Source organism: Odocoileus virginianus, chromosome 12 (genome assembly GCF_023699985.2).
Source record: "Odocoileus virginianus isolate 20LAN1187 ecotype Illinois chromosome 12, Ovbor_1.2, whole genome shotgun sequence".
Classification (NCBI taxonomy): domain Eukaryota; kingdom Metazoa; phylum Chordata; class Mammalia; order Artiodactyla; family Cervidae; genus Odocoileus; species Odocoileus virginianus.
Window position 1 is genome coordinate 48,437,547 of NC_069685.1, and position 19,126 is coordinate 48,456,672.

Consider the following 19,126-nt stretch of genomic DNA (forward strand, 5'->3'; position numbering starts at 1 on the left):
CTGCCAATTAGCTGACCTTAAAATAAAGAGATGATCCTGAATTATCTAGGTGAGTCCGATGTATAATGAGTATCCTTACAACAGGAATGTGTATATGAACACACACATGACCTTCACACTACTTGACTCTTGTTACTATGATTACTACTATGACTAATTCACTCATGGCCCATCACAATGTAATGGCATATAAGATTGATGGCATATAATATTGTACTTCATAAGTTCTTACTGAATTTCTCCACCAAACAAACAAACCCACTTCCTTTTGGTTACCTGTTTTGATTATACAACATGCTATTTTGGGAAAATTCCACAGTTTCTCTGAATTTAGATGAGAAAGACAACAGTGTGGTCCAATTGCTTACATTTTGCCACGTGTATTTTCACTGCTATGACAGCCACAGATTTTTTTTCAGTTACCTCTTTACAATACTGCGCAAGGATATCATTAAATTTCATCATCATTTGTCGATTAATGGCCTCCCGTGAACGAATATGTTTAAATTTTAAAAGCATATCAAATGCTGCTTCAGCTGATCGAAGTGTCTTAAAAGATTCGTCAATAAAATTTTTTGCTTCTTTTTCAATAACCTGCCAAAAACAAACAAACAAACAAAGCCAAGAAAAAAAACCCTCAGGACCCTGTAATTATCCCACAAAAAGCAAAATGTCAAGAAAGAAGCAAAACGAACCAAATCGGTACCTTGAGAAGGATTTCCATTGTACTTCAGTGGAAGCTATACTGTGTTAGCTATAGTACAGGTAGGTACAACTCTTTGCAACCCCAGGGACTGTAACCAACCAGGCTCCTCTGTTCATGGAATTCTTCAGACAAGAATACTGGAGTGGGTGCCATTCCCTTCTCCTGAGGATCTTCCCGACCCAGGGATTGAACCTGGGCCTCCTGCATTGCAGGATTCTTTACTATCTGAGCCACCAGGACTTCCTTTAGCGGAAGCTAGGGTCCAAATAAAAATAGCAGACCAGCTGCTGCATCAGTTTTCTGCTCTCTCCCTTCCACTAGTCAAAATGATGGAAAAGGAAATTTTTAAAATACTAACTCATAAAAAAAAATAAAATAAAATACTAACTCATATAGACAAAGAAATGGGAGAGGACACAACAGCAGAGATAGTTCAGGTAAACTCATTCTGCCTGGGGAGTAGGAGTGCGGACAGAGGACATTGAGAAATGTTCATTTTTACCTTATGCTCTTCTGCACTGTTTTCATTTTTCACTAAAAACGCAGGGATCCCTTTTTATGATTTGGTGGGGGGGAACCCTAAACATAACTAAATAACCCAACAGAATCACAGTATCCACTTCCAAGGTCAAATCAAAGGATGTGTTACTTGCCAGGACTTCGATCTTGAAGTCATCCATCACGTATTTCCAGTACTGGGAGCACTTGATGCTAAAAGGGTCAAAGGTCAGGTTTTCCATGGGGGTGACCAGGCCATCCACCCTGCACAGGACATCATCGATGCGCTTGGGGTCCCCAGTCACTGCTTTCAGCTCTGGACCAAATATGTTGTAGAATTCCTCCACGACCTGTCCAATCAAACAAAATGAGGGAAGTGACCATTTGGTTTTCTCATGATGCTTCTGATGTTATTAATAAATGGATTGTGTCACAGAGGTAACTTCCTCTCAATCTAAGCCCCTGGGTTACCCACTGCACAAAGGACCAGTCCCAGATGCCCTGACAGAGTTTTCAAACTTTGCAGGCTCAGGACCCTACCCCCTCTTTCTGTCTCTTCCCATCCTGCTCGTCCCCTGCTGCCTCATAGTCCCCCCAGGCCTCTTTCAGATCCATGTTCCTTTCTGTCTCAGGGCTTTTGCACACACAGTGTAAAATGTCTAGGTGCCTACTGTGTGTGCATGTGTGTTAAGTCACTTCAGTCGTGTCCGACTCTTTGTGATCCCGTGGACTGTAGCCCACCAGGCTCCTCTGTCCGCGGGATTCTCCAGGCAAGAATACTGGAGTGGGTTGCCATTCCCTTCTCCAGGGGATCTTCCCTATCCAGGGATCAAATCCACATCACTTATGTCTCCTGCATGGACAGGCAGGTTTTATATCACTACTGCCACGTGGGAAGGCCCAGGTACCTACTACTCATCATTAAATATGCCTTCATCTTTTCTGACCTTTAAGAACAGGGTAGACCCCTACATGGGTAACTCAAACAGTAAAGAATCTGCCTGCAAAGCGAGAGACCTGGGTTCAATCCCTGGGTTGGGAAAATCCCCTGGAGAAGGGCACAGCGACCCACTCCAGTATTCTTGCCTGGAGAATCCCGCGGACAGAGGAGCCTGGAGGGCTACAGTCCATGGGGTCAAAAAGAGTTGGACACAACTGTGTGACTAACACTTTCACTTTCAGGCCCCTACACACACTTCCAGAGCCCCCTCTATTCCCCTTTCTTAGCACTCATCTCAGCTGTAGCTATGGATCTGAGTGATTTTTTTCTCTCATGAGAATTTTTTGAGGTAGACCATTTTTAAAGTCTTTATTGAATTTGTTACATTACTGCTTCTGTTTTACGTTTTTAGTTTCTTTCGGACGAGAACCATGTGGGATCTTAGTTCCCCGCCCAGGGATGGAACCCACACCCCTTGCATCGGAACACGAAGTCTTAACCACTGGACCACCAGAGAAGGCCCTCCGTGTGATTAGCATGTCCACCTTCTTTCTCTTCCACTAGACTGTGAGCTCCATGAGGCAGAGATGATGTACATACAGGTCAGGCTTCTTAGGTGTGGGACTCAGGCAGGCACACAGGGCCCCAGGCTCCAAAGGGCTCTGGGCTGGATTGAAGTCTCTGCTATTAAGATTCTGAAATTCTCGATCACTTTATCTCTGAGCTTGTGTTTTGTAAATCAAGTCAGGGAGGCGGGAGGCAATCATGCACGCATGTGAGCGGAGGAGATAGGCAAAAGCTGGCTGTGGGCTGTCCACAAAACCCCTTCGAGAGGCAGCATGTGAGGCCCGTGAGCTGAGACTCCCAGCGGAGCCACGGTGCGCAGGAGTTCAGGGAGACTCAGAGTCAGTACCCGTTACGTGTTGCAGCTGCGATGAGTAAACAAGGACAGTGACATCTCAGAGAGGCCACCTTCTCCCTTTGAAGCAGAGCTGGCTTCCAATATTTCATAATAATCATAAATGGAGTATAACCTTTAATACTGTGAATCCTACTGTACAACTGTAACCTATATAATGTACATCAACTACATTTCAATTTTCTAAAACAGATGTTTAAAACAAGAAAATCAAGGAAAGTCCCTGGCAGTCCAGAGGTTAAGACTGTGATTTCACTGCTGAGAGCCAGGGTTTAACCCCTGGTTTGGAAAATAAGATCCCACAAACTGAGCACTAAGGGAAAAAAAAAAAGAAGAAGAGGAGGGGGAGGGAAGAAGGGGGATGTCACTGAAGGGAAAGCTGCAAAGGTCAGGTGTGCTTTGGGACATTCTGGAACATTCTGTTTGCTCTGCAGGCATCTCTCCTGGCTAGACCTTCCCGGCCTCCCTGCTCCCAACTGACACGGAGAGATCCACCATCAAAAAGCCAAATTGCCTTCCATGGAGCAAATCCCAGATATGACCGCCTTCACGTGCATTGAAGACCCAGCCTCCCTACCTGCAGGATGTCATAGAGGTCCTGGCAGATGGTGGCCATGTAATCCGTTCTCTCGAACAGCCGTTTCCGATCAAACTCCCACCGAGCTTCTCTCCCCGAAGACTCGATCTTGGCCCGGGTGTCGAAATAGGCCTTTTTCCACATGTTGAGGGTATTCCTGGCCTCCAAGGTCTTGTGCTGTGCGCTCGCTCGGTTTTCTCTGGGAAGCAAAGAGATGCTGTGATGGGCAGGAGGGCAGAGCTGCGGGGAGGCAGGGAGTTGAAGCCACGCTGCTCCCTGGTGGGGAGGGGCAGGTTCTAAGGGGACAATCCTAAGCAAGGAGCTGAGCCTCTCTGATGACACAGCCTCATCGCAAACAGCTTCCCAGGCAAGAGACTGTTCCGCCAAGAAATTTGCAGGAAAGCAATTTGCAGCGGTGTGGGCAGGATTCCAAGCCACGGCCCAGGTAGACCTTCACCGCAGCTGCCCCTCAATGGGCAAAGCTGTGGTTTACCTGTTTGAGCTTGAAGGGAAGCTGGTGGCCTTGGATCCATGGGGGGAGGGGGGACGGGGCTGTAATACTAGAGCAAAATGATGGTACTGAGATTTTGATACCTATTTCACTTATATAGATTATTTTTTAAAAAGAAAGTAAAAAAGAGAGAGAGAGCGAATTCTCTGGCCGTCTGCTGGTTAGGACTCTGCACTTCTGCAGGGGGCACAGGTTCAATCCCTGGTCAGGGAACTAAGATCCTGCATGCAGCTCAGCCAAAATAAAAGAGAGAGTTTAAAAAAAAAAAAGATCAGTGTCCCCTTCCAGATTTGATCCTCAGAGTCTGTTCCACCTGAAGGGATCCACGGTCCAGGTGTGAGGTTCCCTCAGACCACGTGCCTCGGTCTCTCCAAGGATAATTTGTGACTCCATGGACTGTATCCGCCAGGCTCCTCTGTCCATGGGATTGTCCAGGCAAGAATACTGCAGTGGATTGCCATTTCCTCCTCCAGGGGATCTTCCCAACCCAGGGATTGAACCCAGGTCTCCTGCACTGCAGGCAGATTCTTTACTGTCAGGGAAGCCCCTAATTAAGGAAGAGTCCTGATTAATCCACACAAGTGGAGCATTATTTGGCCAAAAAAGGGATGGAGGAACCGTGAAAACACGATGCTGAGTGGGAGGAGCCAGTCATAAAAGACCACAAGTGGTCTGACTCCATTTGCATGAATGTTCAGAAGAAGCAAATCCACAGAAAGTAGATCAGTGGTTGCCCAGGGTTAGGAGGGGAGTGGGGAGGGGGACAGGCAGCTAAGGGGCCCAGGGTTTCTTTCTGGGATAAAGGAAACTTTCAAAAATCACTGACGACTATGAATGCACAATTCTGAATCTATTGGGCTGGCCAAAAAGGTCATTGCATCTGCTGGAAAAACCTGAACAAACTTTTTCACCAACTTTGTACTAAAAGCATTCAATTGTATGTTTTAAAAGGGTGATTTGTACAGTGTATGAATTATGTTTTGATAAAGCTGTTTAGGGCTTCCCAGGTGGTGCTAGTGGCAAAGAACCCTCCTGCCACTCCTGGAGACATAAATAGATGGGGGTTTGATCCCTGGGTTGGAAAGATCCCCTGGAGGAGGGCATGGCAACCCACTCCAGTATTCTCGCCTGGAGAATTCCACAGACAGAGGAGCCTGACGGGCTACAGCCCATGGGGTCGCAAAGAATGGGACACAACTGAAGTACTTAGCACACACACAAAGCTCTTAAACAAGAGCTTAAGTAACACATAGCACCGCCGGGTCTTACTTGAACAAAGTCCGCAGATTCACCACTTTGCAGACTCTCTCGGCAATCTCCCAGGCAATGCGCTCCATGAGCGGAATCATCCTCTCGTCTTTGTTGTAGTGGCGGGAGATGATCCACACCATCCTCAGGGCACTCATCATGGAGGGGATTGTTTCCAAGACAACGTGAAAGCTAGATCCATGTGTTATGTTCTAAACGGAGAGGTGGGTCCAAATGAAAGAGCAAAGCAAGCTGGCTCAGTCTCAGGGCGAACGGTGTAAGAGAACAAGTAATGTGCAGGAAGTTTCTTCTTTTTTTTTAAATTTAAAAGATATTTTAAGATGGTACAGAAATACTCAAATGAACTTTCTGGCCAACTCAATTATTAAAAGTATTTCTGGATTTTATTACTTTGGGGGAAAAAAAAATATGCTCCTGTTGCAGGTCTCTCAAGTTTTAAAAAAATTTTTACATTCTTTTTCATATTCTCTTCCGTGATGGCTGATCACAGGATATTGAATATTATTCCCTGTACAGTATGGTAGGACCTTGTTGTTTCTCCCATCTATAGCACATATAGAAGTTTGCATCTGCTAACCCCAACCTCCCACTCCTACCTTCTCCCAACCTCCCCCCTCTTGGCAGCCACAGTCTGTTCTCTATGTCCCTGATGCTTGTTTCTGTTCCATAGATGGGTTCATTTGGGTCATATTTTGGATTCCACATGTAAGTGATATAAACGGTATTTGTCTTTCTCTTTCTGACTGACTTCACTTAGTGTGATAACCTCTAGTTGCATCCATTTTGTTGCAAATGGCATTATTTCATCTTTTTATGTCTAAGTAATATTTCATTGTATACATGTAACACATCTTTATCCATTCATCTGTTGATGGACATCTTTATCCATTCATCTGTTGATGGACATCTTTATCCATTCATCTGTTGATGGACATCTTTATCCATTCATCTGTTGATGGACATCTTTATCCATTCATCTGTCTTGGCTACTGTACACAGTGCTGCTACAAACAAAGGGATGTATGTATATTTTTGAATTAGAGTCTTGTCTGGCTATATGCCCAGGAGTGAGATAGCTGGATCATATGGTAATTCTATTTTTGGTTTTCTGAGGAACCTCTATACTATTTTCCACAGTGGCTGCACCAGCTTACATTCCCACCAATAGTGTAGGACTGTCTTCTTAATTAAAAAAAAAAAAAAGTTCCTATCATGGAAGAAAGTGTTTAACAAACAAAAGAAGTTTGAAATAGGTAGGTCTGTATAATAATGACTCCTGGCCTTGGAATACTGTACTGTGTGCATGATAAATCAGAGGGGAGAGGAACCGTGAAAAGCGGGATTACACTTGTGGTGGGAATGTAATAAAATGGTGCACTCACTGTGGAAAAGAGTTAAATAAAAAATGTTCATGGACAGTTAAATATAGAAATATTGGGACTTCCCTAGTGGCCCAGTGGTTAAGAATCTGCTTTTCAATGCAGGGGACATGGGTTCCATTCCTGGTCAGGGAAGTAAGATCCCACATGCCCTGGGGCAACTTAGCCACTGCACCATAACTAGGGAGCCAAAAAGCCACAGTGAAGACCCCTCCTGTGTCCTGCAACTAAGACCCAACATAGCCATAGATAAAGAAATGTTTTCTTGAAAACACAGAAATATCATACGACCCAACAATTCTACTCCTGGGTATATGCTCAAACATATTGAAAGCTGAGACTCAAACAAATATCTGTACACCCAGATTCATAGCAGCATTATGCACAATAGCCAAAAGGTGGGAAACAAACCAAAAGCCCATCAACAGAAGAATGGATAAGCAAAATGTGGTGTATACAGTGGAAAGCTATTGAGCCTTAAAAAGGAATGAGATTCGGACATATACTGTATCATGGATGAATCATGAAAACATCATGTTGGGACTTCACTGGTGGTCCAGTGGCTAAGACTCCAAGCTCCCAATGCAGGGGACCCGGGTTCGATCCCTGATCAAGAAACTAGATCCCACATTCTGCAACTAAGACCCAGTGCAGTCAAATACAAAAAAAGGAAAGGAAATAAAACGTTGTGTTGAGTGAAATAAACCATACACAGTAGGACAAATAGGGTATGGTTCCATTTCTATGAAATTCCTAGAACAGGAAAATTCATAGAGTCGGAAATTAGAAGAGAGGTTACCAGGGGCTAGGGGGAAATCAGAGCTGTGGTTTAAGGGATGTTGAGTTTATGTTGGGGACAGCGAAAAAGTTTTGCATATAGGAGGTGATGATGGGTACCCAGCACTGTGTGTGTATTGAATGTTATCGAACTTACTCTCACGAGTGGTTCCAATAATAAATATCATGTTATATATATTTTACTGCAATTTTTTTAAATGCTGAATAAATAAACAGAAGTTAAATCTGTGTGGCTGACTTTCCACAGTGCAGTGCACCCAGCCTACCTTGAAATGACGTTCCACTGTGGAAAGAAACCTCACGTTATCGGAGGCCTCCATGTGTAACTTGAACAATTCAGTTAAGACGGGCTGCAAGTTGGCCACAAGCAACGAATCTGATTCCTTGATCACATCCAAGACTTTTCTGACTATTGGAAGCTTTGTTTGTTCGTGCAGAGCACTTAGGGTGGCATTCCTTTCCCGCCAGAATTCAATTTCAGCCAGAGGACCGTTACCCTGCAATGAGCACACAAGCATCATCATCATTAGTGGGGAATGGACTCTGCGGTTGCTCTTCCAACATCCACGCCCCTCTTCCCAAAGCCTCTATAGTTAGGAGCTAATCCATGCAAGGACTTCAGGCGTGCACACCTGACCTAGGATGGTCCACTCAGAGGGAATCTCAGTACTCCAGTTGGGAACGCTAGACACTCCATCTTTCTCTGGACAAAGTGGTGTGAGGATGTGGAGTCAGAAACTGCTACAAGTTGTCACCATGAAGGAGACCAGCCCAAGAAGGAAGCCCTCTCAGAGAGTAGATTGGAACCAAGCAATTTACAGAGAAACCCAGCTAGATTGCCAGAGTCCTGATCAAACTGTACCTGAAACCAGCATTGCCCTCTGGACTTTTCAGTGAGCCAACAAATCCTCTTTCTTGCTTAAGCTAGCTGAGTTAGATTTTCTGGTTATTGTTTTTTTCTTTTCAGCTCAAAAATCCTGACTGATATATAGTATTATCTTTATCAATATCAGGGAGTCATCTGGTAACACACTAACCTTAGAAAGCACAAGAATGACATCTCAGGTATGTTTACTTTAATATGTTTAAGAAGGCCACAAAACAGTAAGAAAAGAGGCTAGATCACACAGATTCCCAGACTCTTGGCTCTTTCTCAGGATGGCAAGCAAGAACTGGATTAGGGATCTGCAAAAGCATTGCAAATGATACCTGTGGTGTCTTTTTCATCTGGCCCTCAAGGGCTGTAGATATCTGATTCAACCAGTTTATCACGCATTGCTCCAAAATTTCAACTGTTTCTGGGTCAGCTGCCAGTGCAGATACCCCTCCCTCTACGCTGATGCTTGGCATTTCTAACTTGATCTCACCTAGTAGGATAAAAATGGTCAGTCAGCCAGTAGTTTGGGGGAAATGATTACAGATAATAATCTTCAAGGTAATTCTGGATCTTCTCTCCACACATTAGTATATAGCCTGGTACATCATGATGCTCATATTTCTATATATCACTCTCTTTCATTAGAATGTACTGAAACATTTTATTTATTATTTGACTGCATCAGGTCTTATAGTTGCAGCATGTGGAATCTTCCCTGTGGCTCACAGGCTCCAGGGTGTAGGCTGAGTAATTGCAGCATGCAAGCTTAGTTGCCGCCCCAGCCTGGCATGTGGGGTCTTATTTCCCCAACCTGGGATCAAACCTTCATCCCCTCCATTGGGAGGAAGATTTTTAACCACTGGACCACCAGGGAAGTCCCTAAAACATTTTAGATAATTAGATCACCGTAGCAGCATCAAGCTCCATCAAAATGACTTAGCTATTTATTAATAAGAAGTCCTGAGTTTACAACCTAATGTCAATTTAAAAACTGAACAACCAGATCTCAACAGATATTCAAGAACATCTCCAGCATGAAACAGACAATCCAAGATAAGTCAGCAACAATGACTTCAGAGGACATTGAGATAAAAGAAAAGATGGGGGGGTTAATTCCAACTATTAGAGATTTGAGATAATATAGCATCCATCAAACAAGAACAGAATGCTATGGAAAAGGTACAGCCACAGAATAAGTGAGTCTGATCAAAAGTTGTGAAGGTAAGAGCTGAGGAACTCTTTAGGCACTCTTTAGGAACTCACAGACAAAGAGATGGAAAACACAAGTGAAAAGATAAGTAACAGAATCAGCAGCACACATCCAACAGGAATATTAGCAAAAGAAAACAGACAAATAGTGGAGGAAATTATCAAGAGAGTTTTTCATACTAAAAGGCTAGATCTTCAGACTGAAAATAGAGAGTGCTTAGCAAACAATCTCATAGAGTGCTTAGCAATATGAATGCAGAAAGAACCTCACAAAGGTTCCCTCCCACATTCTCCCTGACTGAAATGCCCTTGCGCCCCAATTCCACCTACCAATGCACTGCTCATCATTTCAGATGAGGTCAAATGCTGCCTCCTTCAGGAAGTCCTCTTTGATTCCCTCACCACTTCTCCCAGATGGTCTCACTTTCCTAAGCCCTAAGGACCCTAATATCTATCTCAAGTTATTTTTTCTGCCATAGTTCCTTGGGCCCTAGATTATAAAATCCTTGAAGACAAGGATTTGTCATTCTTCATTCTTCTTTATGTTTCTTACAAAGACCAGCTCTGTGTCTTTCATATCAGGAGCTGGTAAAAAGAACGATCATAAATTAAAACCAAAAAAATCTCCTGAATTCTTAAATTCTTTTTCTTCTTAGGAATTTTTTTAAATTGCAGGGTAATTACAATATAGTGATCGCCTCTGTCATACATCAACATGAATCAGCCATAGGTATATATATATATATATATGTCTCCTTCTCTTGAACTCCTCCTCTCCTCCCTCCTCATCCCATACCTCTAGGTTGTCACAGAGCACCAGTTTGGGGTTTCCTGCATCATACATTTCCACTGGCTCTCTATTTTACATATGGTCACGTATATGTGTCAATGATATTCTCTCAGATCAACCCCCTCTCCATCCCCAACTGTGACCAAAAGTAAATTCTTCTTAATGGAAACATCCTGCTTAATCAAGGAGAAAAACTGAAGCCTTACCTTCAAGTTGCTGCATTGTTCTTTGAATACTACTTGCAAATTTCTGGATGTTCATTAAAAATTCATCTCGTATTAACTGAATGCTGTGATATTCTATTGCTTCCCCAGGCATGCTAGGTAGGTCTATGTCATAATCAAAAGTGTCTACGCCTTCTCCAGACGTGAGTCCCAAGTTGGCATCCTTGTGCTGACTGAAGGACAAGGCTGGCAAGAAAACCTGAAAAGCCAAGTTTAAGAATCAAATCATTTGTACCACTTTTTTAGATTCCACATATATGCGATATCATATGATAGTTGCCTTTCTCTGTCTGATTTACTTCACTCAGTATGACAATTTCTAGGTCCATTTCAAGTTGCTGCAAATGGCCTTATTTTGTTCTTTTTTATGGCTGAGTACAAATGACCTTGAAAACGGAAGAAAAGTCACAGATGTAGAAAACAAATTTATGGTTACCAGGGAGGAAAGCAGGGAGCAGGGGATGGAGAAATTTAAAAACTGGGGGACTGGGATGGACATGTATACATCACTGCATATAAAACAGATAACTAATAAGGACCTGCTGCATAGCACAGGTCAATCTACTCAGAGCTCTGTAGTGAGTTCTATGGGGAAAGAATATAGAAAAAGAGTGGATATACGTGTAAATATATATATAACTGAGTCACTTTGCTATACAGCAGAAACTAATATAATGTTACAAATCAACTGTAATCCAATAAAAAATGCTTTAAAAAGAAACAACTCACACAACACCATATTCAATAATTCATGCACTTAAGTTGCCTCTGGCTTTGAATGTATTTGTAGCATAAGAGAGACAAAACACAGTCCACTGGAAAAAGGAATGGCAAGCCACTTCAGTAGTCTTGCCTTGAGAACCCCATGAACAATATGAAAAGGCAAAAAGATATGACACTGAAAGATGAACTCCCCAGGTCGGTAGGTGCCCAATATGCTACTGGAGAGGAGTGGAGAAATATCTCCAGAAAGAATGAAGAATCAGAGCCAAATCGAAAACAATGTCCAGTTGTGGATGTGACTGGTGATGGAAGTAAAGTCCGATGCTGTAAAGAACAATATTGCATAGAAATCTGGAATGTTAGGTCCATGAATAAAGGTAAATTAGAAGTGATCAAATAGGAGATGGCAAGAGTGAACATAGACATTTTAGGGATCAGTGAACTAAAATGGACTGGAATGGGTGAATTTAATTCAGATGACCATTATTTAGATTACTACCGGCAAGAATCCCTTATAAGAAATGGAGTAGCCCTCATAGTCAACAAAGGAGTCTGAAATGCAGTACTTGGGCGCAATCTCAAAAATGACAGAATGATCTCTGTCCATTTTCAAGGCAAACTATTCAATATCACAGTAATCCAAGTCTATGCCCCAACCAGTAATGCTGAAGAAGATGAAGTTGGGTGGTTTTATGAAGACCTACAAGACCTTCTAGAACTAACACCCAAAAAAGATGTCCTCTTCATCATAGGGGACTGGAATACAAAAGTAGGAAGTCAAGAGATACCTGAAGTAACAGGCAAATTTGGCCTTGGTACAGAATGAAGCAGGGCAAAGGCTAATAGAGTTTTGCCAAGAGAATACACTGCTCATAGCAAACACCCTCTTCCAACAAAACAAGAGAAGATTCTACACATGGACATCACCAGATGGTCAACACCGAAATCAGATTGATTATGTTCTTTGCAGCCAAAGATGGAGAAGATCTATACAGTCCGCAAAAACAGGACTGGGAGTTGACTGTGGCTCAGATCATGAACTCCTTATTGCCAAATTCAAACTTAAATTGAAGAAAGGAGGGGAACCATTAGACCATTCAAGTATGACCTAAATCAAATCCCTTACGATTATACAGTGGAAGTGACAAATAGATTCAAGGGATTAGATCTGATAGACAGAGTGCCTGAAGAACTATGGAGGGAGGTTCATGACATTGTACGGGAGGCAGTGATCAAGACCATCCCCAAAAAAAGAAATGCAAAAAGGCAAAATGGTTGTCTGAGGAGGCCTTACAAATAGCTGAGAAAAGAAGAGAAGCTAATGGCAAAGAAAAAAAGGAAAGATATACCCAAGTGAATGCAGAGTTCCAAAGAGTAGCACGGAGAGATAAGAAAGCCTTCCTCAGTGATCAGTGCAAAGAAATAGAGGAAAACAATAGAATGGGAAAGACTAGAGATCTCTTCAAGAAGATTAGAGATACCAAGGGAACATTGCATGCAAAGATGAGCACAATAAAGGACAGAAATGGTAGGGACCTAAGAGAAGCAGAAGATATTAAGAAGAGGTGGCAAGAATACATAGAAGAATTATACAAAAAAGAGGTTCATGACCCAGATAACCATGATGGTGTGATCACTCACCTAGAGCCAGACATCCTGGAATGGGAAGTCAAGTGGGCCTTAGGAAGCATTACTACAAACAAAGCTAGTGAAAGTGATGAAATTCCAGTTGAGCTATTTCAAAGCCTAAAAGATGATGCTGTGAAAGTGCTGTACTCAATATGCCAGCAAATTTGGAAAACTCAGCAGTGGCCACAGGACTGGAAAAGGTCAGTTTTCATTCCAATCCCAAAGAAAGGCAATGCCAAAGAATTCTCAATCTACCACACAATTGCACTCATCTCACACGTGAGTAAAGAAATGCTCAAAATTCTCCAAGCCAGGCTTCAGCAATACGTGAACCATGAACTTCCAGATGTTCAAGTTGGGTTTAGAAAAGGCAGGGGAACCAGAGATCAAATTGCCAATATCCACTGGATCATAGAAAAGCAAGAGAATTCCAGAAAAACATCTACTTCTGCTTTATTGTCAACACCAAAGCCTTTGACTGTGTGGATCACAACAAACTGTGGAAAATTCTTCAAGAGATTAATACCAGACCACCTGACCTGCCTCCTGAGAAATCTGTATGCAGGTCAGGAAGCAACAGTTAGAACTGGACATGGAACTACAGACTGGTTCCAAATTGGGAAAGGAGTATATCAATGCTGCATATTGTCACCTTGCTTATTTAACTTATATGCAGAGTATAACATGAGAAATGCCAGGCTGGATGAAGCACAAGCTGGAATCAAGAATGCCGGGAGAAATATCAGTAACCTCAGATACACAGATGACACCACTCTTATGGCAGAAAGTGAAGAAGAACCAAAGAGCCTCTTGATGAAAGTGAAAGAGGAGAGTGAAAAACCTGGCTTAAAACTCAACATTCAGAAAACTAAGATCATAGCATCTGATCCCATCACTTCATGGCAAACAGATGGGGAAACAGTGAGAAAGTATGTTTTTGGGCTCCAAAATCACAAAGCAAGAAAAGACACTTAATCCTTGGAAGAAAAGCTATGACCAACCTAGACAGCATATTAAAAAGCAGAGACATTACTTTGCAAACAAAGGTCCGTCTAGTCAAGGCTATGGTTTTTCCAGTAGTCATGTATGGATGTGAGAGTTGAACCGTAAAGAAAGCTGAGTGGCAAAGAATTTATGCTTTTGAACTGCGGTGTTGGAGAAGACTCTTGAGAGTCCCTTGGACTGCAAGGAGATCAAACCAGTCCATCCTAAAGGAGATCAGTCCTGAACATTTATTGGAAGGACTGATGCTGAAGCTGAAACTCCAATACTTTGGCCACCTGATGCAAAGAACTGACTCATTGGAAAAGACCCTGATGCTTGGAAAGATTGAAGGCAGGAGGAGAAGGGAATGACAGAGGATGAGATGGTTGGATGGCATCACTGACTCAATGGACCTGAGTTTGAGTAAGCTCCGGGAGTTGGTGATGGACAGGGAAGCCTGGCGTGCAGCAATCCATGGGGTCACAAAGAGTCAGACACAACTGAGCGACTGAACTGAGATAGTACAAATAACAGCAGTGACTCCCATCTTTTAAAGAATCTCTCTGGTTGACATGTGAAGAATATAGTATAGGGTCATGAGCAGAAGCTGAGAAATCTATCAGGAGGCAACTGCAAGAGTCCCAGCAAAAGACAACACTGAAGTCTTCCTGGTTACCCTATCCAGTATTTCAAAAGCCCTCTTTACCACCTGCCAACATGTCCTAACCTCCATCCCAGCTTCGTTTTTCTCTTTAACTCCTATCATCGTCTATGTTAGACTGTATATTTTCTCAATTATCTCACTTAATGTGAATCTTCCTGACTGGGATGTAAGCTCCGTGAGATACAGACCTTGAGTATGGTGATCACTGCTATGGGATACAATCAGTATACAATAGGTGCTCAGTAAAAACTTGCTGGAGGGACTTCCCTGATGGTCCAGTGGTGGAGACTCCACATTCCCAAAGCAGGGGGCATGGATTCAATCCCTGCTCAGGGAACTAAGGTGCTTTGACATGGCCAAAAAAAAAAAAAAGATAGAATAAAAATATATATATTTGGAATCACTTGAGTTCTCCCTTGATCTCTAGACTTACTTATCCTGCCTCACACCTCATCTTGGATGTTTAGGAGGGATCTCAATATTAATATGTGCAAAATAGAGTTTGGGGGGTTTTTCCTATAGATCCTTCCATGCCCTCCATCTCAGTAATGACCCTAATATCCCCCTGGTTGCTCAAATTCAAATCCTAGGAGTCATTCTTGATGCTCTTTTCCTAAACCTCCATATCCAAATAATCAGTAAGTCCTGTTGGCTCCATCCCTAATGTATTCTTGATGCTGTCTGCTTCCCAGTCCCTCTCCTGATTGAACTCTGGAGCCTAAACAACGATCATCCATCATTCAGACCCTTCCATAGCCTGCTATTAGGTCTACTGGTCCTTTAAGCTCTTCCCTCTGCAATATGTTATACACACAATGATGAGAAGAAAAATGCAAACCAGATCATTTTATTCATATGCTTCAAACCTACTTTCCTTTCCAAACTCCACTCACTATGCTCCAGCTGCACTGGTCATCCTTCTGTTTATAGACTAAATAGAGTCTGCTCCTGCCTCAGGACCTTTGCACTTGCTGTTTTCTCTGCCCAGGATCCTCTTCCTCGAGATCCTCACTTGTTTGATGCCTTCACTTCATCCACCTCTCAGTTCAGTGTCACTTCCTCAGAGGGGGTCTTTCCTGATCAACTCACTCCCACCCTATTACATTTTCCTAATAATTTATCTTTAGTAAATTAGCCTGCTTATGGGCTTTTTTACTGGTTGTCTAAAGGTCAGATGTCACCTCTCCAACAAGGTGTCCCTAACCACCACCCCCTGAATACACACATACTCACACTCATACACCACACGTTGCTGCTGGTGTTTAGTCTATAAGTCGTGTCTGACTCTCTAACTTCATGGGCTGTAGCCCACCAGGCTCCTCTGTCTGTGGAATTCTCCACTCAAGAATACTGGAGTATGGAGGTCTGCCATGACCTCCTCCAAGAGATCTTCCTGACCCAGGGATCAAACCCACATCTCCTGCATTGGCAGGCAGAGTCTACCACTGAGTCACCAAGGAAGCCCTCTCTATCTCATTACTAGGGTTTTGTTTTTTCAAGCCAGCCATCACTACCTGAGAGTTTCCTGTTTTTGTGTTGATGTTTGGCGTCTTTCCACCAGTATAAGCCAGAACACAAGGATGTCATCTGTCCTGCTCACAGCTCCACCAACAAACCTCATGACAGTGTCTGGAACCTAAAAGTTGCCAACTACCTCTTTATGGAAATGATGAATCAAATGGCCTTACTCTTTTTTCTTTTCTTTTCTTTTTTTTGGCTGAGCTGCTCGGCTTGTGGGATCTTAGTTCCTTGACCAGGGACTGAACTTGCACCCTTGGCAGTCAAAGTGCCAAGTCCCAACCACTGGACCACCAGGGAATTCCCAGATGGTCTTATTTGTTAAAAGTGCTGAGATTCCTTTTTCCATCCATATTTACCTGAGATATAACATCCCTCAGGAGAGCAAGCACATGCGAGTTTATAATCCCATACTCCAGTGTTTCGGGCATAATTTCCATAGCTTCCTTCATGTCAGTCGCCTCAGAGATGGTCTCTAGACAGGAAAAGATTTGGGGAGTGAGATGGGGAGGGAGGTGGACACAGCTAACATTTCCAAGCATGTGGGAACCAGCTCCTCCTCTAATAATACAAAGGAATGTTCCAGACACATTTCGCATTGAGAAACAAACAAACGCTGAGGGTCGCACTGTGGTCCAGAGGTTCACACAAGCGGCACCTGAGGGCCACGTGGATGAACTGATCTGGTTGGAGTGGGTACAGCCTGACAAGGAGAGAAACACTTTGGGTTTTCTAGAAACATTTGATGAATTCTTTGCTTGGTCTGTCTCTCCACTCCCAGTAACCCTCCCCAGTTCATCACCAAGGTACCTTTCAAGTCACAGCATTCGGCAGTGGGGAGGGGGGGCATTGTTGTTTTTGTTTTTGTTTTTTTGGCCCCACTGCACAGTTTGTGGGATCTTAGTTCCCCGAAAAGGGATTGAACCTGGGCCCCAGAAATGAGAACGTCACGTCCTGACCACTGGATTGCCAGGGAATTTCCAAGTCATGGGTTTTTTAAAGACATATTGGAAACAGTCTCTCTCTTGACCAGTTTTTCTTTTATTTATTTACTTATTTTTGGCTGTGCTGGGTCTTTGTTGCTACACAGGCTTTTCTCTAGTTGCAACGAGCAGGGGGCTCCTCTCTAGCTTTGGTGCTTCTCATTGCGGGGGCTTCTCTTATACGGAGTATGGGCTCTAGGGCATGCAGGTTTCAGTAGTTGAGGCACGTGGGCTCAATACTTGGGGCTCCTGGGCTCTAGAGCACAGGCTCAGGAGTTGTGGCGCACAGGCTTAATTGCTCCGTGGCACGTGGGATCTTCCCAGGCCAGGGATCGAACTCGTGCCTCTTGCATTGGCAGACAGATGCCTTACCACTGAGTCACCACGGAATTGGCCAGGCTTTCTCTGATGTGTATTCACTCCCACCCTCTCCCTCAGCTCCACCCCACCCCACCAAAACATTGATCACCACCAATCAGCTCTGTAAACACTTCAAATGGCCCTGGGACACTTTTATGAGTCTTACTGGGACACACCACAAGCTTCAGTCTGCATGCCTTTCCCTGCATCTGTGTAGATGTGCACACTATTCTTTGCCTAATAGGTTTCTTTCTGTCAAATGCTTCTTTACTGAAATAAATTTATTTTAAAGGGAAATTATGTAAAAACCAAGTGTGAAAAAGAAAGTTTAACATCAGTGAAAAATACCTGTAAAATATATATATATATATATATATATATATATATATATATATATATATATGATGAGAGTAAATAGTAATAAATCGGGGTAAATGCCACACCCTCTGGCCAAGGCTGATTATTATTGCTCCTGGCTTGTGATTACTGTTAAATAGGAAAGCACTGAGCTGAGATTGACCCCTCCTCAAACAAGAACTGTTTAATGCTAAGCCTCTGCCAGTCATCTTTCCTCCTTCTTGTTATGTTTCCTCTCATTTGGGAAGAACAAAGTACAGAAACTCAGAACTTAGTGGTGAGGTCATGATCCAAAGGGCCATCAATGTTCAAAAAAAGAAAAGAAAAGCAACATCACGTGTGTTGTGTACTTTACTATAGAGTACTGTACAGTGGACAGTCGAACCATATCTTTATTTCAAGCCCAGGATGTCCAGAAGCAAGCATGAAAAAAAGCATCAGTGATATAGCTGATACAGTACTACCCAAACATCACTGGATCCTTTTTCCAAGAGGATAGATAGAATGGAATCCAGCAAGAAACAAGAACCTGTCCCATCAATGTCAGGTGTGAGTAAAATTGGCAGCTTGCCCTCCATCTCCTATTGCTGACGATCCTTCAGCTCTGCCGTCTCCCACCTCCTCTCCCTCCTCCATCAGTAACTCTTCTTGCCTCTTCACTCGATGCCAGCCCCTGTATGCCAGCTCTAGTACTATACTTGTCAAGGTCCTATACTATAAGATTAAATTTTTTAAATTTTTTGTTTGTCTTTTTATGTCTTATTTGTGTGAAAAGTATTATAAATCTATTTCAGCCCAGTGCTACATAGCTGATTGTGTCAGTTGGGTACCTAGGCTAACTTTGTTGGACTTACGAACAAATTGGTCTTACGAACATGCTCTTGAAATAGAACTCGTTTGTACACAGGGAACTTACTGTACAACCTTATGTGTGTTTCTGTTCAGACACCTTATTGAACATAATTGCTGACTCACTAACATTGGACTCACGGTCAACAGCACCACTGCTCACGTGTGAACGAAGCTTACATCACACACGAGTTTTCTCCATCAGGCACATCCCAGCCTTCCTGCACTCTGAGCACTAGTCAGTGCTTCAGCACCCAACCTTGGGGACATTTTAAACAGTGAAATCACACCAAAGCCCCATAAAAACTCAAAAACCCTGGTACTAAATAGATCACGATAAAGACACTCATCTATAGTGTTTG

General features: G+C 43.1%; 1 protein-coding gene across 1 annotated transcript in view; it reads right to left on the reverse strand.

Moving 5' to 3' along the window:
* The window catches only part of DNAH10 (dynein axonemal heavy chain 10), a 153,602-nt gene that overhangs the window by 122,852 nt on the left and 11,624 nt on the right, over positions 1–19,126 (reverse strand). The window contains exons 5-12 of the mRNA XM_070475137.1: positions 16,575–16,690; positions 10,680–10,896; positions 8,807–8,964; positions 7,864–8,094; positions 5,421–5,611; positions 3,641–3,839; positions 1,360–1,554; positions 424–594 (exon numbers count right to left, since the gene is read on the reverse strand). Coding sequence (XP_070331238.1) covers positions 424–594; positions 1,360–1,554; positions 3,641–3,839; positions 5,421–5,611; positions 7,864–8,094; positions 8,807–8,964; positions 10,680–10,896; positions 16,575–16,690 — 1,478 coding nt within the window. The remainder of the gene's footprint in view (positions 1–423; positions 595–1,359; positions 1,555–3,640; positions 3,840–5,420; positions 5,612–7,863; positions 8,095–8,806; positions 8,965–10,679; positions 10,897–16,574; positions 16,691–19,126) is intronic.